The sequence below is a fragment of the Chelonoidis abingdonii genome, chromosome 23 (assembly GCF_003597395.2).
Source record: "Chelonoidis abingdonii isolate Lonesome George chromosome 23, CheloAbing_2.0, whole genome shotgun sequence".
Classification (NCBI taxonomy): Eukaryota; Metazoa; Chordata; order Testudines; family Testudinidae; genus Chelonoidis; species Chelonoidis abingdonii.
Genome location: NC_133791.1, coordinates 16,877,566 through 16,902,444, shown reverse-complemented (window position 1 = coordinate 16,902,444; position 24,879 = coordinate 16,877,566). Strand labels below are relative to the sequence as shown.

The 24,879-nt window shown below is 48.5% G+C and overlaps 1 protein-coding gene across 1 annotated transcript in view; it reads left to right on the top strand.

The window, feature by feature from the left end:
• The first annotated feature begins 859 nt into the window (after positions 1-859).
• The window catches only part of LOC116828980 (protein-arginine deiminase type-3-like), a 32,585-nt gene continuing 8,565 nt past the window's right edge, over positions 860-24,879 (top strand). Inside the window, exons 1-11 of the mRNA XM_032787548.2 lie at positions 860-948; positions 8,069-8,249; positions 9,495-9,567; positions 11,502-11,563; positions 13,136-13,253; positions 15,628-15,753; positions 18,160-18,338; positions 20,117-20,220; positions 20,804-20,927; positions 21,769-21,876; positions 24,241-24,392. Of these exons, the coding sequence (XP_032643439.1) occupies positions 860-948; positions 8,069-8,249; positions 9,495-9,567; positions 11,502-11,563; positions 13,136-13,253; positions 15,628-15,753; positions 18,160-18,338; positions 20,117-20,220; positions 20,804-20,927; positions 21,769-21,876; positions 24,241-24,392 (1,316 nt within the window). The remainder of the gene's footprint in view (positions 949-8,068; positions 8,250-9,494; positions 9,568-11,501; positions 11,564-13,135; positions 13,254-15,627; positions 15,754-18,159; positions 18,339-20,116; positions 20,221-20,803; positions 20,928-21,768; positions 21,877-24,240; positions 24,393-24,879) is intronic.

Sequence of the window (24,879 nt, the reverse complement as noted above, 5' to 3'; positions counted from 1 at the left end):
TCAAAAAGGACTATCTTCAGATGCAGGGTTGGCCTTACGGGTGGGTGACATGCGTGACAGCCGTGGTCGGGGAGACTCCATAGTCAAGATGCAAGGAGCAGAGCAGGGTGGGCCTGTGGTAAGAGGCCATGGAGGGAGAGGCAGCGGGGGCCAGGGACAATGGGGGGCATGGGTGGGGAGGAGTGGGGAGCCAGGGGTGCCAAAATACAAGTTGGCCCAGGGTCCCAATTTTCCTAAGGCCGGCCCTGCTCTGATGAAGCCAAAAATCCCCTGGGATTTTGCCACCCTTTGATCCTACCCATAGCCTCGATTCAACCTTGAACCTGAACCCAGACCTTCGGGCAGAATGAAACCTCGTGCTGGGTCTGAACACCACCTCCTATAACACGCCCATTTGCCTACCCCAAGAAGGGGTTTTTAAGAATCAAATAACCTTGTAAAGCCCCTAACTTGTGTGAAGTGCTCCATCTGCTCATCCGCAGGAGCAGCACACCGAGCAAACGCCCAGGACTTACCGATCTTCCACACCTGAGTTTGTCATGAGCCAGTCTCTACATTTGGAATGACCACGCAGTCAATGCTTGGACGTGACAAACGCCAACCAGGGCTTGGGTCAACACAGCTCCTGTCCTTCCTTCCTCCAGCCCCTAATATAAAACCCAAACAGAAGTAGGTAGGTAGAGACCTTGGAGGGGGAAGGGACGGAGCCTCCAGCTAGTCAGTTCAGATAGGAACGGGAGGAGGGTGGAGCAAATTTTCTATGCCTTGTAATCCAGTCGTGCTGGTTTGCTCGTAAAAAACAGAACAGCCCAGGAGCACAGCTGCTCACTTTGCACACATTTACGGTCCAAGGCCAACCATGACGCAGCAGAGAGTCCGGGTGTCCACTGAGAGTCCCAGCTATGCCGTCTGTGTGGTGGGCACAGAGGTCTCTGTAGACATCTATGGGTAAGATTCATTTTTCATACCAGGAGATTTTGCTGAGTTTTGGCACTTTCTCTAATTCGCTTCGACTGTCCGAGGCCAATAGGGTGGGGAGTAGCCTCTAGTATTTCGTGTTTATTTTACAGATGAGCCCAAATGAAAAACACGGATCTACACTCTCTCGCTGAAACTTGCATCCCGTCTCTGGCCCTCCGTCCCAATTTCCTAGGCAGCTTTAGCATAATGCGAGATCTGGGATGAAATGCTCCCATTTTCAAAAGAGAATCAGACACTTTCTGAAACTCAGTGACTAGTTTCAGAGTAGCAGCCATGTTAGTTTGTATCCGCAAAGAGACAACAGGAGTCCTTGTGGCAGCTTAGAGACTGACAAATTTATCTGAGCATAAGCTTTCATGGGCTACAGCTCACTTCTTTGGATGCATAGAATGGAACACACAGAGTCACTTTTGAAAATGGGACTTAGGCACTTTTGGAAATTTTCCCTTGGTCTCCTTGCATTATTTCCACTGCTGGAAGGAGACCACAGCCTGGCATCACCTTGTCCCCTAACTGGCTATGTGAGATATTAAAACAGTTCTGAAATGCAGATTCAAACACAGACAGCTGAGACATCTGCAGAGACTAAAGCCAGTGCACACCCCTGCTAAATGGATGCTATTTCTAGCCATTACAGCACTACAGCACTGTGAGAGTGACTTGTAAAGAATTAAACTGGATGAAAGAATAACTATGCCTTCTTCTAAGTGCATAAAAATACAAGACTATGCCAGAGTACGTTTTAAGGGGTAACCTAAGGAAAAGAAGATTTTCCCGATGCCAAGACCAAGGGTTACTTTACTGTGCAGAAATGAGGCTGTATTTGCTAATGTTGTTCCATTATGACAATTTAATAACATTTGTACTGAAATAGTGCCGCCGGCAAACCAAGCTGGGAACCTGTTTTGCTAGATGTTGTTCTACACATGATTATTAAAAGTATTTCTATGACTGAAGCCCAAGTCTTGGACCGGGACCCCCACCGTGCAAGGTGCTGTACAAAAAGATTGTTCTCGTTCTAAAGCGCTCGCCGTCTAGATAACACAATGGTCGACCTTTAAAGGTCAACATTAACCTGTTGTTGCCTTATTGTTACCCAAGAGCAATGGCGGTGCAGGAGCCCAGACTGGGATGGTGAGAATTTGACTGCAGGTGCTGCAGGGGCAGGGGTAAGAGTGGAGGTTGAGGGTTAAAGATAAAGATAGAGCATAGGTGGGGCGCCAGGCCCTGGCTGGCTGGGAGCCTCCCCGCTCACTAGCAGCCCTTTTCTGCCTTTCACAATCATGGCAGCATTCAGTCCTGCTGCCCGACAGGCGCTGCGGCCCAGATCCATTGAAATCAACAGGGGTTAGGCACCTCGCTGTGTTTGAGGATCTAGGCCTGAGTAAATAGACGACTTCCTTCTCCCCCAAGCACGTACAATAAAACCAGGAGAACACATGCACGTCTGGCACCAAGCCTCGATTCCTCTCTTCCATCTCCATCCACTTTCTTTGGCAGCCACGGCCTCAGACTTTAGGATGGAATTAAAAAAAATTCAGTGGTGGATGCAGTTACCCGTGTAACCACGCAACCTTACTGGAGTCACCCTCCTCCTTCCTTTCCCCATTCCCTTGAGTCATTGGCATGGCTACTACCTCATGTAAACTAATCAGTATTATTTACATTGAGAACATATGACTAAGGGAACATGAGCAAACTACTGGTCTGAGAATCACCTCTTAAAGCAGGGGTGGGCAAACTTTTTGGCCTGAGGGTCGGGGGCCAGAATCAGGCACAAAGCATTTAGCTTTAGAGCAAAGATGGTTCTTTTACACAAAAAAATAAACTGGAGTGGAATCTTTAAATCTGAACCAAGGTCAGAGCTGTGTCCTGTAACAGCTGATGTCACTCACAGATTCCAAGGCCAGAAGGGACCAGTGATCATTCTAGTCAGACCTCCTGGATAATACAAGCCAGAGAAGTACCCCAAAATTTTTCCTAGACCAGATCTTTTAGAAAAACATCCAATCTTGTTTTTAAAATGATCAGTGATGGAGACCATGGCTATATTTGCTACTTAGGGGTCAATGTGACTGCAACATCAGCAACATCAATGGGTCAATGTGAGCTAGGAGTCAGGCAGTCTCACTCCAGCCTTGGGGTGGGAAGGACTGGGGTGCCTGGGAGCACAGGGTAGCTTCAACAGAGCAGTGTAGGGGAAGGCTGAGCTGGGGAGCTCAGGCCTGGCGACCTCTCAGGCTGAGGCCTGACAGGAAAGCCGAAGAAGGTACTGGGGCTGCAGGGAAAGGCAACAGATCCAACCACCTAGCCACTGATGAGTGGCCACTTCAGACTGCAGTTTGCCCCTGAGGGATGGGGCTAGATGAAGACTGGAAGTGGGTCATTGAGGCAACGTGGGCTCAGGGGTGTGGAGTTCCCTGGGTGAGGGGCAGCATCCCAAGGTAAGGGGCACCGTGGTCCAGGACAGACATGGGGCCTATATGTGGGGGAGAAAGAGACTACAGAGGGCACTTCAGGGCTGAGAGAGCTAATTCCCAGATGACCAGCAGGAGGCGCTGTGCTGGTGAGTCAGCCCGCCTTGCTACAGACCTCCTGACTTAGCACCAGATAAGAGAGTTTAACAGAAGTGATGAATAGGGATGTTTTGCCCCAGACACATGGAGCTAGGGACCAGGGGACCTAACAAGCAGATGTCATGAAACCCATAAGGTGGTATGTAAATTGTTTGTCTCAGCCTATAAATGCCAGGGTACCTTGCCTTAACCCTTTGTGCAGCCTAGGGGACAGCAGAAAGTCCTGATGCTGAGCTGCTCCTTGCCACAGGGCACTCGTGTTAGTGTACCTGTAACCATGGAGCCAGGGCGCTGGAATGGTAAACCTGGCCGAGAGCCTTTGTCCCCGAACCATGCCAGTGGTCATTCTTTCTGGGTAGCGCTATCGAGGCCTGCTGAACCACCGATCTGCACAGGGCTGGGAGAGCATGCACATGCACCTAACTGACAACCACCACTTGGAAGCAAAGTCTGAAGAACCCATTGATGTTGCTGATGTTGCAGTCAGCCCTCTTTATACCCCTTTCTCTCCGGAGCAAGGTGCTCGGGCGCTACAAGGTCTGTGGGTTAATCACACATACCCAGTATCTGTTGCTTCTCAGGAGTGCCTGTGTTTTAGCAGATCGTTAATTTGTGACTACATGGCCTCACTTTGGTGCAGAGCCTCTGGTCTAGACCTCAGGTCTTGCACCAGACCCAGTGCTCCAGGATCTCTCTCTTACTCTCCCCTACACTGGTCATCTCATCTTGCATCTTAATTTGAGGGGAATTTCCCCAACACCTCTGAGAAATTATTAAACCATTTGTTAGTGTCAGTAAAGCATCTGCCCCAAACCTATAAGGACGCAGCTTTGAATACATAAAAGGCCAGATCCTCATGACCGTACAGGAGGTATGATCATTTACAATAGCTTATGTGGTGGCCCAAAATGTAGAGCTGGCAGAAAAACGGAAAAGATGTCATGAAAAATTTGGTACGTTCTACGGTGTTTCTGCTTCGCAGGCTCCAAAATTGAACTATTTCCCCCCCAAAATCATGAAACTTTTTCAAAATGTTTTCAGATGCATCTCCCAGGCCCTCCCTTCCTCACTGGTGCTGTAGAATGCAATTAAACGAATGACATCCAGGACTCTTTTTTCCATTTTTTCATCCCCCTATTCCCCTTTTCCTTTTGCTTCTCTGTAACTTTTCACACTTTCTCTAACCTTGGGAAAGAAATAAAAGAAAAAAAAAAGGAAAAGCGGGGGATAAAAAATCAAAATCAGGCTCTTTTAAATTTTGAGTTTTGGCAAAAATCTAGAACATTCGTGATATTTTGTTTAATGCTTTTGGTCTGGGGAAAGGGCCATATTCTGCTGAAAAATTGCTTCATACAAATGTCAGCCAGTTTGACTAAGATGTCATAGGATGCAATCTCACTTTCCCATCCTCTTTCCTTGCAGGGGGCTTTCCCCTTCCTCACTCTGGGTCTCCGCTTTCATGTCTGCCCACCCACCCAATTCGCCCCCACAGGTGGAGTTGGGGGGGCCCACAGGAGGGCATTGCTCCCCCCCGACCCCCAACTGCAAGCCTCAGATAGGCAGCCTGAGTGTGCAAAGTAAGAGCTCTGCAGAGGAGACAAGAGATTTGTCAGGAGCTGCTCCCAGTTTATGCCCCTGGGGAAGGGAGTCAGAGTTTTGTTTATAAATAGAGTGATTAACTAGTGATTAAGATAAGAAAGGGCTGTGAGGGTGTTTTCCTAAAGTTAAATGAGCTGTTCCAAGCCTGGTGAACGGCAAAAAGTAATAGCTGAGGAGGATAAGGAACTGGTTAAAAAGAAGACTACAACGAGTCATACTGCAAGGTGAACTGTCAGGCTGGAGGGCAGTTACTGGTGGAGTTCCTCAGCCTTGGGACTAATCTTATTTAACTTTTTATTACTGACCTTGGAACAAAAAGTGGGAGTGTGCTAGTAAAATTTGCAGATGACACAAAATTGGGAGGTATTGCCAGTCCCAAGGAGGACCAGAATACCATACAAGAAGATCTGGATGGCCTTGTAAACTGGAGTAATAGACATGGGATGATATTTAATAGTGCAAAGTGCAAGATCCTGCATTTAGGGACTAACAATACACTAGATGAGGAGGCTGTGAGTCACCTGGGAAAGAATTACAATGAGGAAGAGACCTGAAGACTTCCTCTGTCGGACCTTATCCCCTGAACCCTGAACCCACCGAACCGAACTGAACTCCACCATATGAGGGTCATCCTATCCTCATTACTCGGCCCACTTATTTATACCTATGATTACCTGTAATTCCTGTATGAGTGATGTACCCTCACTGCTTGCTGATTGTACCTTGATTCATCCACCTTAAATCCCCCCACTGAGGATACTGCAGACTGTATGTGTTATGCGCTATCCAATGTCAAAATACTAACATCCCCCTATACTCTGTGTGGTACCCCCGATGACTATTAACTGAATTTTCAATGCTCTGTATCATTTATTTTTAAACATTTTCTAATAAAATTTTAAAACTGCCTGGTAGGTCTTGCCCATGTGCTCAGGGTCTAACTGATCATATTTGGGGTCAGGAAGGAATTTCCTCCCACGTCAGATTGGCAGAAACCATGGGGGGGTGGTTTATCTTCTTCTGCAACATGGGACATGGGTCACTTGCGGGTTTAAACTAGTGGAAATGGTGGATTCTCTGTAACTTGAAGTCTTTAAACCTACCATAGGAGGAGTGGGTGGGTGAGGTTCTGTGGCCTGCGATGTGCAGGTCACGTCAGATGACCATGATGGTCCCTTTTGACTTTAATAAGAGTATCTCAGTAAGAACAGACATTGCAATTTTAAACTAAGCAGTGTTCCTTAAGTGACTTGCCACAAGATGTCAGAACATGTTCGTATTAGAGCTGAGTGGGTCTAATATTGATTTAATTTGCTTTCTTGATATAGGAATTCGATACCGTGCTCCTGTCAGATAGTTCTAAGTTATTATCTGCAAAAAACACTGGAGTTTTCAATTGCTTAAGTAGCCCCTGGAATCACAGTTAAAGTTGCCCTTTCAGTCTGAAAAGGTGCCCCTACTGTCAGGCAAGGAATTTGTCCATCCCCCCCCGCAGCCCTGTTGGCCTGACTGGAGCCAACCCACCACCCCAAATATAGAAGTGAAACTACCTCTATGCCCCTCAGGGTTCTTGCTTTTTTCACCATTATTCCCCCATTCCTTTGCAGGAACAGATTAAACAGCCAGGACCCCCTTCAGAACTAGCATTTGTGGTCCTGAGGACTTTCCAAACACCATTTTAGGTCTGAACCAAGTCCACTCCCCCAGCCTCCCTATTCCTCTCACTCCGCTTGCCCCCCATCCAGTCCCCACTTCTCCCATTACAAATCCTCCTTATAAGTCTCTCTTAGGTCTGTTAGAGTCCTGGCAACACACAGTGTCTCCATGCAGCAAATTAGGTTGCTGCCTCTCATATAGGCTGACAGCAGTAGAAGGCTGCAGAAAGATTTCTCTGCTGGCCACACAAGGTTGTCTGGAGGCCCCAAGGTAGTCTGGAATCAGTGTTCCCATTTAAACTAAAATGAGTAGGCGCTTGCCCATTGCTGCCTAGAATGTCTCCTGAAACTTGTGGGTGGCGGGGGAGTTGATAGGATGCAGCGTCTCAAAGTTAGCATGTTACAGACAAACACCCGACAATGCCAGGGACCACATAAGAACCCCACCTGGAAGTAATTCTCACAAAGTCTATGGCTGTTCTCTTCATGCCTATAAACACACGCACTTCGCCAGTCTTCCAAAATTGGCCCCAGAAGCCGTGTACTAGTTCTGGCAGCGTGCGATAAATCTGACATTAACACTTCAGCGGTACCCACCAGAAGAGAAGAAGCTATTAGACAGGTTTACAGGTAGATTTAAAATTCTAAAGAAGGCTGAGTGATGGCAGATTAATCTCTCTCTTTACGAGTTGCTTCAGGCACTGACATACTCCTGTACAGGGAATAAATCCCTGAAATATTTTTCTTACGGTTAACGTTTACACAGCTTCATTCTTTTTCTTTGGCACAGGAAAGGAGGGATGCAAATCACATGCAAGACAAAAATGCCTTCCCCTAGCACATTTAGGTGTTAATAGGTTAATTAATGTTCGCAGGGTGCTTTGAAAGTGTGAAGTACCATACATGCTGAGTGCAAAGAATAATTATTGCTTGCAGATGCAAAATCCAGTCCATTTAAATGCCACCTTTTAGCTGAGAATCTCAATCTTAATTTAGCCTCATAAAAAAAATCCCACTTGGTCAGGATTAGAGGCGGGAAAAAATTTTCAGACTCAATGCAAAAAAAAAAAAGAAAACAGAAAAAAAAGCAGATTTGGCAACATCAAGATGTTACGTGAATGAATTTGCGCCGATTTCACTGATGACCCACAGCACGGATGGGAATTTCCTGAGTCTATGGGGATCTTTAGTCAGTGCTTTTATGCGTATACATAGACAGTGAGAGGGACAACTCTGATGGGTTCCTTTCTGTCCCAGATCCATCCCAAGTGGTGCCACGTCATTTGATGCCCGTGGTACCTCCGGAGTGAAGGTCTATGTTCTCTACAACCCTAATGCTGTGAAGAAAGCTGCTGGTGCATCGAGATGGACCCTCAATTCTCAGGTGGAGGTCATAGTGTCCATGGACATCCCGAGCAGTTCTGTCAATGATAGCAAGGTGTGTGGATTGCTGGGCTTTGAAAGAATTGCATGATCATGCCTGGAAACATGGGGTCAATCTTTGCAGGTTCAGAAGAAAGGGGCTGTTTTAACTACGGGATGTGGCACAGTTGCCGAGTGCTTGTATGGCAGAAGCACAGCCATCACTCAACTTCTAAAGAACAGAGTCCTAGCTAAATCTGTGTTGTTAACAGCCACAAAAAGACATAGAGGAGAGGAAGGGGGTGTGTGCGAAGCGTAGCGAGGTTGCCCAAATAATGGGGAGAGGCAGGGTTAGTTTGCTGGAAATTCAGTGATTGAAAAGTCTGGTGGCAGACACCCAGGACCTGGTGTAAGAGAAGAGGAAACCCTTCTTTCACCTTGGCTTTAACTTGGAGATTAAACTGTGCATGGGCATTGTCTAGATGAGTGCTGCACAAGCTAGGTGGGTGCCCTCCAGGGGATGCACAAGAGGTTCTTGGAGGGAGAGGTGGTGTGCAAAGAAACTGGGATCCCACAGGTCCCAAGAATGCCCTTCCAGCAGCTGCTGCTCTCTGGCCGCCCAGCTCTGAAGGCAGCGTTGCTGTCAGCAGCAGTGCAGAAGAAAGGGATTACTTCAGATTAGAAGTAATGGGTGTGTGTGCGTGACAAATTATGTGAATAGCAAGGTGGCGGGTGGGAGTGTAACTGGAAAAGCTTGCACACCACTGGTCTGCATAGCCTGGGGCAGAGAGCCTCCCAGCCTGGGTCGACAGATTCTCTAATAGCAATGGGCTTCAGAACACCAGCTCCAGGCCAAGCCACAACTTCAAAGCAGTGAATGCACAGCTGTGTTTAGAGAGCGAATGCAAACCCTGCGAGCCTCAGTCTGTTAGCCCAGGCCGGGAGGCTCGCTGCCATGAGCTAAGTACACATGCGCCATAAAGCCAGAAACGACACAGAGGATTCCATGGGACGGGCTTCCCCACCCCCTGTTCCATGGGTAAATTGCCTGGGGTTGTAAATCCATCGCCAAGGCCTTTCCTGTGAATTAGGCCTGTTGGATGAATGACTCACCAACTGAATCATCAACTGCCATGAGCATGCAGGATGGTCCTACAGTTGATTTATTGAGGGTGGTCTCCATAGCCCCACCACCCAACCTCAGCAGATATCAAACATCATGCCTCTCTGGGGGCAATGAAGAGATCACATTCAACAACCGGAGCATGGCATGATATGGACCTTTGCTGGAATTGATTGTGACCAGGCAATGTCTTCACAGGTTAGGATTTCGTACTATGGACAGAAAGAGAATGCACCTGTAGAGGGGGCTTGGTTATACCTCACCTGTGTCAGTAAGTATTATAAAAACAATCGGCTAAATACCCTTGAGACACGCAACCTAGGCAGCAAATGGGAATTAGTTTGTGTGTGTGTATAAATACTGTAACATTCTCTATTTTTCCATCCACTTCGTGATAAGCTTTTCAAAGGGAAGAGAGAAATGGATAAACCTCCCTTTATTACATATATATAAGATATGTGTATGTGTATATATTAAATATAATATGTACAAACATTCCTTTCAAAGAAATAAAATAAATGAAGAGGAGATGTTTGTGTTTATGTGTATATTTAATAGATATGCAGTGTATATAATAGGAACCAGTGGTTTTCAACCTATGGTCCACAGACCTCTGGGATCCGCAGACGATATCAAAGATTTCCAAAGATGTCTGCACATCCATTCAATATTTTATTGGGGTCTGTAAATGAAAAAAGGTTGAAAACCACTGATAAACATATTATACCCCCATCCCCTCACCCTCACCACATATATATTTAACGCACGGAGGCTTTTCAAAAAAGACACATACAGCAGAACCTCAGAGTTATGAACGCCAGAGTAACAAGCTGACCAGCTAACCACACCCCTCATTTGGAACCAGAAGTACACAATCAGGCAGCAGCAGAGACCAAAAAAAACAGATACAGTACTACGGTGCTGTGTTAAACCTAAACTACTGAAAAAAATAAGAGAAAGCAGCATTTTTTTTCCTGCATAATGAAATTTCAAAGCTGAATTAAGTCAATGTTCCATTGAAAACTTTGAAAAGAATGGCCCTAATGTTTTGATCAGAGTTATGAACATTTCACCATTCCCGAGGCGTTCATAACTCTGAGGTTCTACAGTACATTTGAAAATCCCACCCTAGGAAGCGGACCTTTTCCCACCTGCTATGGCTGTCTGAAGTTAGGGTGATGGACACTGGCTTCTCAACCAAATGTTTGCCCTGGGCTCATACTCTGGGCATGTATGGGCACTCCCTTAGTCTCCAATTCCACCAGGGCACACAAAGTGATTCAGCTTCTCCATGTAATGTTCACAGCACACACACAGACAGAAGTTAGATAAAAAACACATAACTCTCTTGCTGGAAGCCTGCACTGTACCACTATTTTATATCTTAGCATTCAGAACCCTAACACACAAGAACCCAAAACCAGAGTTAAACAAAGCAGGCTGCTCCCTAAAACAGCGAGGCACAACTCATCCCATCTTACTTTAGGGTGGCTCTCTGCAGACTGACTTCTGAAAGACCAGGTTGCAGGCTTCCTTGCAGATCCTCTGAGCCTGCAAGCAGGACCAGGAAGTAGCCACCTCCTTCCCCATTCCCATGCCCTCTGAATGATGCTTCCTTTGTTTCTCCCATTATCTTTTTTTCAGTCAGCTCAGTGGACTACCACAGAACCATCATTTAGTTAGACCTAATGTTTACTATTGGCTAGGGGTCCAGTAAGGGACATATGGTCAGAAATCTGGGGGCGGGGGCGGGGGGGAGCATTCACTGAAGAAGGGTCCCTTTAAAATATTTCATCACTTCAAGCAAATATTTTGGTGTTTACATGCCCATATTCTGGAAACAGTTCTTCCTGCTTTCATTGTACTTAATTGTCATTCAACAACAAAAGGCAGATATCAAAGAAACGGGTCAAAGAATCATTGCATCCATGAAATTATTTCTATCCGTGCTTTCCTGCTCAAGGGAACAAAGATGGGAGTAGACAGATGAAAATCATAAGAAGTGGCAGTAAAAGGCTAGAAGATGAGACCCTGAGAATCCTGTTCACCCGGCCCTGTCCTGCTGTGTGTGTCGAGGGTGGGAGAGTTGGTGCTGTCCAGATATAGATGGATAGTATTAAGGAAGCACCCAGACATCAATGCTTTGGGCACGGTCATTCTCCTGCCGTCTGGGACCGGGGCCTCCTTCTCCCTTTGTGATTTCAGATGTCTCTCTGGATACCGACATGGACCGCAGCGGGATGGTGAAGAGCAATGGAACCAACAAGGTAATGAGACTTAATTCATATCTGTAAGTAAGGAGTAAGGTAAAGCATTCGGCATGGAAACACTCTGGGTGGATCCACTTCCAACAGGCACTAGCAATCAGAAGCTGACAGTGACAAAGGCTGTGTGTGGAGACAGACTGTTTTCCGGATCTCTGAAGAAGCCAACTTAGTCCCAGTATTGTTTTTCCATGTCCTATCGCTATGAAACCATGACATTGCCCCTGTGCAACATTCTCCTCCCTGCTACTCCAGTGCAGAGTCAGAGGTCAGGAGGGCAGAAGTAGCATTAGAGAAAATAATTTGGCTCCTGATCTTTTTCCATCAGGCTTGAGATTTGCTGCGGGTTCCAGCTTGCTCCATGCCTGGGTCAAAGAGTCGGATGCCGAAGTTCCCAGTGAATGTGTTTTCATGGAACAATACAGGGATAGATTCACCCCGGCTGCTCTCCTGTAGGGACACTCCCAGGGGAGGGCAAGTAGCTTCCGCTTTCCTTCAAACCATGCCTACACTAGGAAAAAACCAATCATGGGTTAACTCAGGTTATGTCTACACTAGCACTTTCGTTGGTACAACTTATGTTGCTCAGGGGTGTGACCCCCCTGCCCCCACGAGTGACATAAGTTTCACTGACCAGAAGCGCTGGTGTGGACAGCACAAAGTTGGTGGGAGACGCTCTCCCGTCGATATAGCTACTGCCGCTCGGTGGGAGTGGTTTAATTACGTTGATGGGAGAGTCTGTCCCATCGACACAGAGTGGCTCCGCGGGAGATCTTACAGCAGTGCTGTAAGCGCTCTAGTGTAGACGTGACCTAATTTGGGTTAAAATGCCAGTGTAGACTCGGCAGTTGTAGTTTTCATACGAGTTTAACGTGGGGCTGAGATCATGTGTTAAAACTACAACTAACTCCCTGGCTTAGATTAGGGTTTTTGCCCATTAGCCTGTTAACATGTTAACGTCTATTTTCCTAGGGTAGACATGGCTCTGGGGTTTTGCCAGCCAGGGGCACCCTTAGAGTATGTCTGCACTGCAGTTGTAGGGTGACCAGACAGCAAATGTGAAAAATCTGGACAGGGGTTGGGGGTAATAGGAGCCTGTATGAGAAAAGACCCCAAAGTCGGGACTGTCTCTATAAAATCAGGACATCTGGACACGCTGTGCAGTTGGGAGGTTTCATTGCTAGCTCCGCCCACCCAGGACTCCCTGGGTACATGCGTGAGTGGCCACTGAGAGTCCTGGCCAGATGGGGCCAGCCCATGCAGCCAGCCATGCTGCTGCGGCTTCCCAGCTATTGTTTCTTGAGCTAGCTTTGATCTCAGGAATGTCTCCTTGTGCAGCATCACCTTCCCCGCATGTTGGAGACAGGCCCGGCACTGGAGGCTGCTCTCTGGATGTGCTGACTCAGCACATCTGCTGTATACGCCTGACCGCACCCCATCACAGGCGTGGCCGCTCGCCCGAATCATTGCCAGGGCTGTTAGGGGAGAGGAGAGGAAGGGTGAAGAGGAAGAGGGAATTCAGGCTCACCAGCCTGGTCAGTGTTTGTACCAGATCCCTTTGTGCTTCCTCTGCAGACGAAATGGACGTGGGGCCCTGAAGGGCAGGGAGCCGTGCTGCTAGTGAACTGTGACAGGGACAGCCCGGGAGCCAAGGATATGGACAGTGCTTACCAGTATGTGCAGTCCTATGCAGGTACTCACACGGAACAGACCTCTGCTCTGGGCCAAGCGTTAGACAGGTGTAGGGTGAGCCAGGCCAGGCCAGAACTAGATTGATATTTCCTGAGCCAACTCTGTCAGTGCTACCACTACGATTCCAACGCAGGTGAAGTGAGTTTCAGTGCGTAACACCCGGCGATGGGATCGGACAGTCCCTCGACTCACGCCTCCAACCACGGCTCCTTGTCTTTTGTTGAGGGGGGGCATCCCCCTTTCTCTGCACATCTCCCCCTCCCCCCTTAGGGCTCAGCTACACAGGGAAGCAAGTGAAAAACAGCTAGCGCAGGTATGAGGAGTGTAAGTGCCGCAGGTATTCTGCACTAACCTCCTCATGTCGATGCTTCTTTTCCTCACGAACAATGCCTTTTATGCAGTGTGGCTTAATCTACTTTGGATGTGTACTGACCTAATCTGCACAAAGGCACTCACTCAGAGTGTGCAATTGGCGTGTCCACACAGGAAACTTGTCTGGAACCGCTATTTGGCTATTCTGCACTAATTAGGGGGGACTTTTCCTCCATGTAGACAAGCCCTTAGATGCTATCCTGGCTGGGAAAACAAACTGAGTAGACAAACAGAAATGAGAGTCTAATATCTTAACCTCATGGCTTCAAAAGAGGCTCCAATTTTCAACCTTTGACCCATGCAAGCAGTGACCTGTCCCTGCTGCTCCTAGGCAGAGGCACAGCAGGTGGCTCTCCATGCTGCCTTTGCCCACAAGCACCGCTCCCGCAGCTCTCATTGGCTGCGGTTCCCAGCAAATGGGAACCATGGAGCTAGTGCTCAGGGTGGGATGGGGGCAGCGTGCAGAGCTGCCTGCTGCACCTCCGCCTAGGAGCAGCTGGGAGAGGTTGCTGTTGTGGGGATCTGCCTGAAGTAAGCGTCCCCTGAATCTGGCACCCCACACCCCCTCCTGTGCACCAACCCGCTGCCCCAAGCCCCTTCCTGCACCCAAACTCCCTCCCGGAGCCTGTGGCCTGCACTCCCTCCCGTGCCCATAGGTGCCGACTTTCACTGTTCCCAGGGGTACTCGACCCCACCCCCTCCCCTGGCCCCATCCCTGCACTGCCCTCGCCCCGCCCCAATTCCACCCCTCTCCCCAAGTCCCCGCCCCTGCCCCGCCTCTTCTCAGCCTCCTCCCCTGAGCACGCCCTCCCTCCTGGAAAGTCTTAAATCCAGCTAAACAGCTGTTTGGCGGCAGGAAGTGCTGTGGGAGGTAGGCAGAGGAGTGGGGACACGGCGCACTTGCGGGGGGAGGAGGTGGGGCAGCTGGGGAAGGGAGCTTGGCTGCCATTGGGTGCAGGGCACCCACTAATTTTTCCCCGTGGTGCTCCAGCCCCAGAGGCACCCACGGAGTCACCGCCTATGCCTGTGCCCTAACCCTCTGCCAGTCCTGCACCAACCGGACTTTCAACGAAGATCAGAAATGCTGGTTTATAGAGCTTTCCAGCTGGTGAAGTGCCAGATAAAACAGCTTTTACTGTATAATAAAAAATAAATATAAAGTGAGCACCACACACGTTGTACTCTACGTTGTAATTGAAATCAGTATATTTGAAAATGTGAAAAACATCCAAAAATATTTATATAAATAGTATTCTATTATTGTTTAACAGAGAGATTAATTGGGATTCATTTTTTTAAATCGCTTATCAGGCCTAGCAGCAATAACATAAAACCATAGCAAGCCGCCCATATAATCTGACAGCCAGATATAAGCTCAGTATAAGCTCTGTATCTAGACACACACTGGGAAAGTCAAAATTTCAAGGCTTGAGATTGAAAACCTCAACAGGTCATTGTAATAAGCTACTTGTCTTCACTTTCAAGGCCTTTCACAACATATTCCCCCACCCACCCAGCAGCTCTCATTCAATATCAAAAGGTCGACTCTCACCTCCAATCAGCCCATGATGGCAGCCTCCTTCGCCCACTTGCTAAATTTTCAAACCAGCACCTTCATGCTTTCTCCCAGGCTGCCCCTCATGCTTGAGAGAAGCTCCTCATAGACATCTGCAAAACTAACTCATTCTCCTGCTTCAAACCCTTCTTAAAACTCCCCTCTGCCAGAAGCCTACAGAAAACTAGACAACTGCTGGGCTGCTGCTGTTCTGAGACCACTGCCTGTCACAATGACCAGTGTTGTTTCACTGTTTCCTTGTATTCCCTCATCTTATTGTGGTCTCTCGTCTCATACTTGGACTATGAGTTCTTTGGGGGCAGGCAGCTTTGTCTCTTTGTTCTGTGCTTGTACAGCTCCTAGCACAATGGTCCATGACTGGGGCTTCTAGGCATTATGAGAATACAAATAATAATAGTGGCCAATGTCTATCTCTTCTCTTTCCAAGATCTTGAAGACATGTCACTTATGATCCTGAGGACCCAAGGCCCCAGTGCTATCTTTGCTGACTACAAGTTGGTTCTTCATATTTCTGTGGCCGATGTGGATAAAGTGAGAGTTTTCCATGCCAGTGGTGAGTATTTAGCCTTCCTGTCTATCTAGGGGCTTGGGTGGCCCCATCACCAGAATATCTGAGCCACTCTTATATATTAATGAGTTTAGGTGGAATTCGCTTGAGTGCCTACATGAACTAGATCCTTGAAAGTCAACAGGGCTTGGGTGACTAAGCAAAACTAGACAAAAAACAGATGTTTTGATTTGCTGAAAATTTCTAAACATAAAAAACAAGTTTTGGGTCAAATGAAATGTTTAATTCAACCCCAAATGAAATGTTTCTTTCATTTTTGAACATTTTCTAACTTTCGGAAAAACTTGGAAATAAAATTAAAGAAAATTTCAAACCGGAAAAGTCATTTTGAATCAGAAAACTGAAAAGTTTCATTTTGAAAAGGTCAAAATCCAGAACTGTGGATTTTTTTTGACTGAAACAATTCAGTGAAAAATTGACACAAATTGGCAACGTGCTTCAGTGTCTCCCAATCTGGATTTTTTGCTGGAAAAAAGTTTTGCCTCCAAAACATCCCCCAGTTCTATTTCTAAGAGTACGTCTACACTACCCGCCGGATTGGTGGGTAGTGATCGATCCCTGATCGCTCTGCCGTCGACTCCTGTACTCCACTGTGGCAAGAGGTGGAAGCGGAGTTGATGGGGAAGTGGCGGCAGTGAGGATGCAAGGTAAGTCGACCTAAGATATGTTGACTTAAGCTACGCTATTCTCGCAGCTGAAGTTGCGTATTTTAGGTAGATTTCCCCCAGTGTAGACCAGGCCTAAGACATTGTTCCACCATCTGTCTCCAATACCACATGAAGCAGGAACGTACTAACCCCAACGGAGGTGCTTAGAAATTAAGGACAGGACTGGTAAATGCTTTACGCTGCCAACAGTCCCCCTCCTTGTGTGAATAATGGATCAGCAGTGTGAGCAAGGAGTTTAAATCTGGCCTCACTGCCTCGCTCAGGGACAAGAAGTCTGTGGGTAGAGTAGTGTAGCTGCAGAAGCGTGGACTATTTGCCTGAGTACAAACCTGTAGGAACATACATGGGGCAGCTCCCTCCAGCCGCCTTGGCTACACTGCTGTCTTTTAGCGTGCTACCTCAGGTGAGAGTTAGCACAAATATTCCTGCATGAACTGGGAATCACACCCCTAGCTCCTAGTGTAAACGGTACCCTGTGGCCAAACCAGAAACAGAATCCATCTCTCCGGAGCCTTAACTATAAGACCATCCTTCCTCCATGGCAGTCTCTTGAAGTCCTGTGATCTGACAATACATTTGGCACATAACTCTATAGCTCTCAACAGTCAATATCATTCGACATCTGGTTTCTCTGGATTTGTAATCTTCCTGATAATTTAGGCGTCTCGTGTCATTTTACTTTCCTGTTCCTTCGACTCGTTTTTCCTGTACAGTTTGATGTCCTCCGATTTCAAAGGTATTTCCTGTCCTCTAAGCATCTCTGCATTCTCTTGCATTAGCCCTTTTAGAAGATTGGGTTACAGGACAGTTTGGGTTATTAAAAAAAATGAATAATGCTTTGTTTGAAGCAGCCTGCTGAAATTTCAGAGGGCAAGGTCTGCTTCTCACACCAGCTCGTCTCCGATGATTAACTGCATTTAACGTTCCATTAGGCATTTCTAAGCTTGCCTGGGCAGGCCTGACTGCCTACATAGCCCAAATACACATGAGTGGTGGGCATTGCTCTGCCACATGACTGCCAACCTGCCCACTCCAGCAAATCATGATGCAAGTCAGTTTTCGCAGGACAAACTTCAGAGGTGGGCAGTGTGACCCAGGGGAACAAATACACGGCTGGTATCCAGGATTGCCCACGTTCCAGTCCTGGCACTGCTACTGACTCGTGTGAATTTGGATATTAAGAAAAGCTTTTTCACAAGGAGAGTGGTGAAGCACTGGAATGGGTTCCCTAGGGGGGTGGTGGAATCTCCATCCTTAGAGGTTTTTAAGACCCAGCTTGACAAAGCCCTGGCTGGGATGATTTAGTTGGGGATTGGTCCTGCTTTGATTAGGGGGTTGGACTAGATACCTCCTAAGGTCTGTTCCGACCCTGATATTCTATGATTCTATGAACTTGGACACGACACTTAGATCAAAGCTGGGCACCTCACTGGGCAAACAGATTCTTATTTCAACACCTAAATCCATGGCTGAGTGCTGAGCCCCTGCGGCTCCCATCCAAAATAAGGCCATGGATTTAGGGGGCCAACTTTAGACAACTCACACTTGAAAATTTTGGCTGCAGGGTGTACAAAGGAATATTAACTGTATCCACTGGATAATGCAGGAGATGCTTTTCTTTGGTATACACCACCTTCTTCCCACCTTCCGCTGGCTGCCCCGTCCACCCCAATGTGTATAATATCCTGTTCACACTGTGGCGTGTATTCCTTCCTGTCCCTAGGCAGCGGTTCACTCGCCCAGTACAAGCATGTGCTGGGGTTGGATAAACGCTCCTATATAGTGGACCGTTCCAGCGGACAAGAAGAGGACACCTTCTACGTGGAGGGATTGGCCTTCCCGGACGCTGACTTCTCAGGGCTAGTTTCCTTCCATGTCACGCTGCTGGAGGTCTCCGATAAGGTACGATACACTCTTGGACTCTGGGCAGTACAGAGAGATGCTTCTAGCATGCTTCAGCCAGGGGAAGAATGATCACATAAGGAGGCAAGGATCAAGGACACTGCCCCCACGGGGTTCCCCAGGCCAACGTAGTCCCCTTCCCCAGGAGAAGGGTTTCGGAAAGACCAAAAGGCTCAGACAAATTAGAAACAACTCCGAATTTCCAGCCTTCCAGCTCTGGCCATGACTTTCATTGCGTTGAACAGGAGTTCCCAGAACCTGAGCTTTTGGTCAGTTGCTCAGAGAGGAACCTTCCCTTGGGAGCATTTTTTGAGCACATCAGGAAGCATAAAACAGAATAAAGTCAATTAAACCAGCCTCTCCCAGATGCCCCATGAGGTGGGCTGGCCTGTGACACTCATCTATCCCCCTGCAGCCAAATCTGGCACCCGCCGGGATCTCCGTGAGGAGAACCTGCTCTAACCACAATCAATAACTTTCCCCTGGACAGTTCGGTGTTTTCCATGGCTCTCCCCTGGAGCCCTGTTCTGGCTGAAAGGAGGGGGCTGCTGGCTGAACCGTGAGTCTGAATGACCATCATTTTAAAGGGTCATAAACACTACAATGTTTTATTGTGTTTGTTGACAGCTTGTGATGTGTGATTAGGGATCCGTGTTTGTCACGGAGGTCACAGGAAGTCACGGAGGTCGTGTTTGTCATGGGAGCGGCCACAGCTCGGTGGCTCCCAGCACAATCCCAGGGCAGCTGGAGCAGCAGCTGACCCCCAAGGGCTCCCCCACAATGGTGGCTGGAGTGGCAGCGAGGTCCCCAGGGCTTTCCTCCTCTCAGAGGCTGGAGTGGCAGTGGGTCCCCCACTCCACAACAGGTGCCGTGGGCCCCCCAGGGCTCCCTCCCTGCAGCTGGTGCTATGCCCCCCCCCCCAAGATTCAATCAGGGGTATTTATGGTATATGTCACGGATAGGTCGTAGGCTGTGATTTTTTTTGTTTCTTGCTCATGATTGGTCCATGACTTTAGCTAAAAATGCCCGTGATTAAATCATAGCCTTAGATATGATGGAGGATTCCCGGCTACTCACGCTGCAGTTAAGGCCCTGGCCCTAACCCCATTCATGTTTCAACATTGCCAGGGCTAGAGATGAGCTCGGTTACACCGGGACAAAGTGTCGCTACTGTGCAGTGAAGACAGGACCCCCTGACCATGTCTCTGTCATTAGGTTAGCCAGGCCCCCCAGCAGAGAGGAAACACATACAGGAGATATTAAACCAACTCCGCTCTCCCTGGCGAGCCCTTCCAAAACTCAGACTGTGGTTGCAGCCTATTTTCCCATGGGAAGGGGCTTGGAGTGGGGCTGGAGAAGACTGCTCCCTTCCAGTGGGGAAAAGAAAGGGTTAAGAAAAAGCCATGAGAGTGGCCAGCACCACCTGCACCCTGCGTGGAGATGGCCTCCTAAGCGAAGTGGCAGCCATGGAGCTAACTATCAGGTGGCCCTTCTTAGCTGCACATTTGCAATTTAAGGGCGTTTCTGGCCAGGAGCACTCCATCGTCTGCACAGCTTGCTCTGCCCTTCTGTTCCCGTAAGTCCCGTCACTGCTGCGGTGCTCCCTAGTGGAGAGTAGTGCACAGCTGGCTTCTGAGTCCTTCATTTCGGAGCCATACTATCAGCCAGCAGTTGTGAATGGTGCTCAGCAATCTCAGATGTGAATTCTCTTGCCCCTTCAGAGACCGAGTTTTGCTTTTGTTCGGCGCTCAGTGACTTTCATCTCTTGTTGCCTGTAGAACGCACCAGACACCCCCATTTTCACAGACACCGTGGTCTTCCGGGTGGCCCCATGGATAATGATGCCCAACACCCTGCAGCCTTTGGAGGTTTTTGTCTGCAGGTGAGAGTGATATTACTGATCATTTCAGTCACCAGTCCGCATTGGAGTGGGGTGGAGTCACACTGCTTCCGCAGCTCAGAAAATCACAGAGGGAACATGTGTATCACACTCCCACACTGTGCTACGCATCCCAGTACAATGGTCTGTATGCAGGAGAACAACCTTCTACTGGTACCAACTAACAGACTTGCTCCTTTAGTTCAAGTAGCACAGGTGTGTGTACTATGGAGCCAAAGATTTTCCCTGAGTATTGTCCTCGCCCCGCCCCCCCGACAATCTAGCTCAGTCTGCAGGGGAAGAGTGTTGCAGGCTTGGTCTCCTGTTCTCCCCGGTCTCAGTGATGAAGAACCTGGACCTGCTGCCACTGGCATCCACTGAAACAGGATGAGGATCAAGGCCCTCCCATTTGTCATGCTGCCATTTTGCAAAGTTTCTCCTTCCACAGGGCACAGTTTAGCTCCTGTGGAAGGAGGAAGCATAGGGCACAGTTTGGTTTCTGGCTGGGTCCCTGTGACCCTTTCTCTGTAACAAATTGACCCCTCTGCTCCATTTAGGTTCCTCTCTTTACTCATTTTCCTTCCAGCATGGAGAGAGGCTCAAACCCTAATGGGGACTTTTTGGAGGCTATGAGAGCCCTGGTGAGGAAAGCCAACTGCAAGCTGACCGTCTGCCCTGAGGTCGAAAACCGGCGCGACCGCTGGATCCAGGTAAGAATACATGGCTCTTACCTAGCACTTTTCACCAGTAGATCCAAAAACGCTTTATCATGATCTCCATTTTACAGATGGGGAAACTGAGGCACAGAGAGGCAAAGCCCAAGCGCACCCAACAGGCCAGGGATGAACCCAGGTCTTCCAAGTCCCAGGCCAGTGCTCTGGCCACTAGATCCCACTGCTACTCAGAGTAGCGTATCACTGTGTCACCACAGCTTCCTCAAACCCCAAACCAACCCAATAGGGATTAGGAACCTTACCTGGGGCCAGAATCAAATAAATAAAAACTGGTGACATTCATCAGTAGGTGGCGTTTTGATCAGTGGTTGGACACTATGTCAATCAGGACTCTACAAATGATGCCATATAGGTAGCTGGACCCTGCCAACCACCCCTTCGCTGTCTCAGCAATGACTTTCTCAGCTGGCATTACCCAGGGCATGATTTTCCAGGCACTGGGGGAGAAAGGAAACCATGCTCTCTTGTCATGGGGGGTCTATTTCATATTTGTGATCCTCCGCTTAGTTAACGCAGCCTGAAGGGAAAGGATGAGGGTTCATAGGCCCTGCAGGAACAGCATGGATCAAGGATGGGATTGAAGGAGGAGTGAGCAAGGTCTGGCATGAGTGGGTATTATAGGCCCCTCTGGAAGTGCTGGCACCCTCAGCTACGTGTGCAAGCTCGCACTGTAGCAGCTCTGGAGACTTGCAGTTCAATCATCACCCAAACACCTCCCCACACGCATGCTTAGCCCACACCACACATTCCTGCTAGTCAGTGACTGATAGTGCTGCTGCTGCTAAGAGACCTCCTGCCCGCTTTCTCTCCACAACAGGACGAGATGGAGTTTGGCTACGTGGAGGCTCCCCACAAGGTGTTCCCCGTGGTCTTCGACTCCCCTCGGGACAGAGGCCTGAGAGATTTTGCTTTTAGAAGGATTCTGGTTTGTAACTATTTTTTGAAATGGCTGAGAACAGACTCTCTCCAGGGTGTTCCTAATCCTGGAGTGAGGTTTGGCCGCTCAGGGTCATCCCATCTCCTGGAACTCACCGCCCTGGAGAGGGGATGTTGCTCATTTGGGGTCTGCTTGGAGGGTTCCTTCTGGCTTTGGTGAGTTTACTCGTCGGGTGTCTAACGTGCAGATTAGAAGCTCTAAATGCAGAAGCACTGTTCAGCACACGTTAATTACAGCACACGGCCGATAAGCAACTAGCATTCATTAAAGAGCCACTGCTCTAACCCTCAGAAAAAACCTAGTGCTCGCAATAGATGGGTCAGACAAACAAACACAGGCAGCAGTCTCCTTTTGCTTACCTCCATCGTACAGGGCCACAACCCTCAGGTTAGCCTCTGATGTTCCACTTTGATTCCAGAGGATGGAATCACTCGTGTTTTACATCTGGCTTCACTCCCTGCAAGGCCTGAGCCTATAGACTCAGCAGGAGAGTTTGCCCTGGGCAGCTGGTTTGAAGCAATGCCAACCATCAACCACTATGTCCTGTCCCCGCAAGCCTTTCTGCATAGACTTCTCGCTGGAAAAGACGCGTCTCTCTTACTGCAACAGAGCCATCCTCCAGAAAGGGCTAGAGAGCCCGGCTGTTCAAGGATTAATCCAAACAGCACTTTACTGAACATAAGACTGAGCCCTGTGCAAAGTTAGAAGCAGAATCGCTTTGCTCTTTCATTTCGCAGTTATGTTACACAAAGAAAAGGCCTGGCCACTCTTACCTGAGTAGGGTGTTTGTGTGTGTTTGTCTGCGATGCTCCAGACCCAGGTGCATTTTGCGAGTGGAGAATGTACTAACTTTCTATGTCCTGTGATGCGAGGAAGGGGGCTTGTGTCTATGGATCTTTATACCCTCCCATGCAACATCACCTGTGCCAGGAACACAGCACCACAGCCTCCCACTGAACCTGCCCCACATTCGCTTGGCCTCATATTCTTGGCTGTTGTCTTTGAGCGTTCATGGGCGGTTGGTGCTGGGGGCTCCATATTCCTTCCTCGCCTGGGGACGCTAAGGGGGCCACTTGTTTTGACGGCTAAAACAAAAACACTTTTTAAAAAAAAGTGGGGGAGGGGATTCCAGGGTGGGGGGGGGGGGGGGATCCATTGGAGAGGGATGATTGGATGAAACTAAAAAGGGGGCGGAGTCAAGGGACTATAAAACTGATCTCCAACAGCTGCAAGAGTTAGTTGAGGCTGGAGCAGGGGGGAAGTGTATGATGAATTTTTGTTTGTGTGACTATCAATTATTTGCTGTCCATCATGAAGATGATAAAGAGTCAGTGAGGCAATGAAAGTGTGAGAGCGACTCTACAGCCTGGTGCTTGGGGCACATCCAGAGGATGAGGGAGATGCCAATTTAGATCCCTGTTCTGACATGTTTAATCAGGTCTACAGAGGGCAACAGCAAGGGGGAATGATAAAGAAAGAAAACTGTCCCTGTGGCTCAGCAGCTAGGCTGCTCTCTAGCAAGGTGAGAAACCTGACTTCAAATCTCTTCTCTACAGCAGGCAAAGCAGGGCTCTAAACCTACATTTCTCAGGTCCTGGGCTCGGAGTTATAAGGAGACAAGGTGCTCCTCTGTATTTTGTGAATCTTGGCTTCTTGTTAAAATGCCCAAAATTGAATGAAAATTGGAATCAGGTCAAACGAAACACATCACCCAACCCCCCTCACAATGTTTTGACTTTTTGATTCACCACAAATTCTGAAAAATCTTCGTTTTCAGTTCAACTCAAAACAGCTCTTTTTTCTATTTTCTTTGGAATTGCCAGTGAACTGAAAAATCCATCATCTGCCCAGCTGTACTCATCAACCCTTCTCGGCTAGTCACCAGAGGGAGTCAGAGAGCCATGCTGGACTAGTGGGGCTTAAACTAGCCCAGCCCAGCTATTTTTCGATTGCTTCTTGTTGCCTTACACCCCTCCCCAGCTGGGAACAAAAGTCCAGAATGCCTGGTAATGGATGCCACTTCAGGGAGGTGCCCAAGTGTGAATCTAGATCTAGTGTGATTTGATTTCGTAAAGGAGGTTGCATGCTTACCCTCCAATGATAGGTTTTATTGGGGTGAGGAGCTACTGGTTGAAAGGAACAGCACCCCCTCCTGGCAGGGTTAGGAGAGGAGGGCATTTCCTTGCCTGGAAGGAAGCCTGGCTCCTCTGCTATTCCACATGCTCCGCCTGGGTGAGGATTATTTTAGACAGGCAGGTCAAGCCTTTAGTACATGCTCTGACAGCAGCTCATCACTGCAATGAACAGTGCGTCTAACTGGACGATGAGTTGTGTGGTTCTCGTCCCCGAAAGGGCCCTGATTTTGGCTACGTGACCCGAGTACCTCCTCACGGACACGTCTCCAGCCTCGACTCCTTTGGCAATCTGGATGTCAGCCCTCCAGTGACTGTCCAAGGGAAGACGTACCCACTGGGAAGGATCCTCATTGGAAGCAGCTTGCCCAGGTGAGGGAGACACGTGAGTTGGGACTTTTAGGTGTCCTACACTGAGGTCTTGGTGTGAGAGAGGATTAAAGGTGCAGCTAGTGGAATAAAGGTGCCGGGGAGGAAATCTCCCGAGTGGGGAGATGGAGGGGAAATTTGCAGATGCAGGTAAGTTAATAGCTCACTACTAATGTCTGCAGTGGTGCAACCTTCCCCTACAACCAACACTGTCAGCTTGCTGCTGAATTACTGCTCGAGCCTTGAAAACAGCAGAGAGAATTTTCATGTTCCCTCTGCTGTCTGTCACTTCAGCTGCTTCAGGTCTGTTAGCATCTCCTCAACATGGAAGAGGTTGTTTTAAACCACGGGGAGATGCAACATCTGAGTCCCCTTCTGCACAGAGACATTAATGAAATCAGAGGAACTTACACACACCGCAACTGCCTCTAAAAGGCAACGGCTTTATCATGCAATGGGAGGGGATGGGCAGCACGATCACACCCTGCTG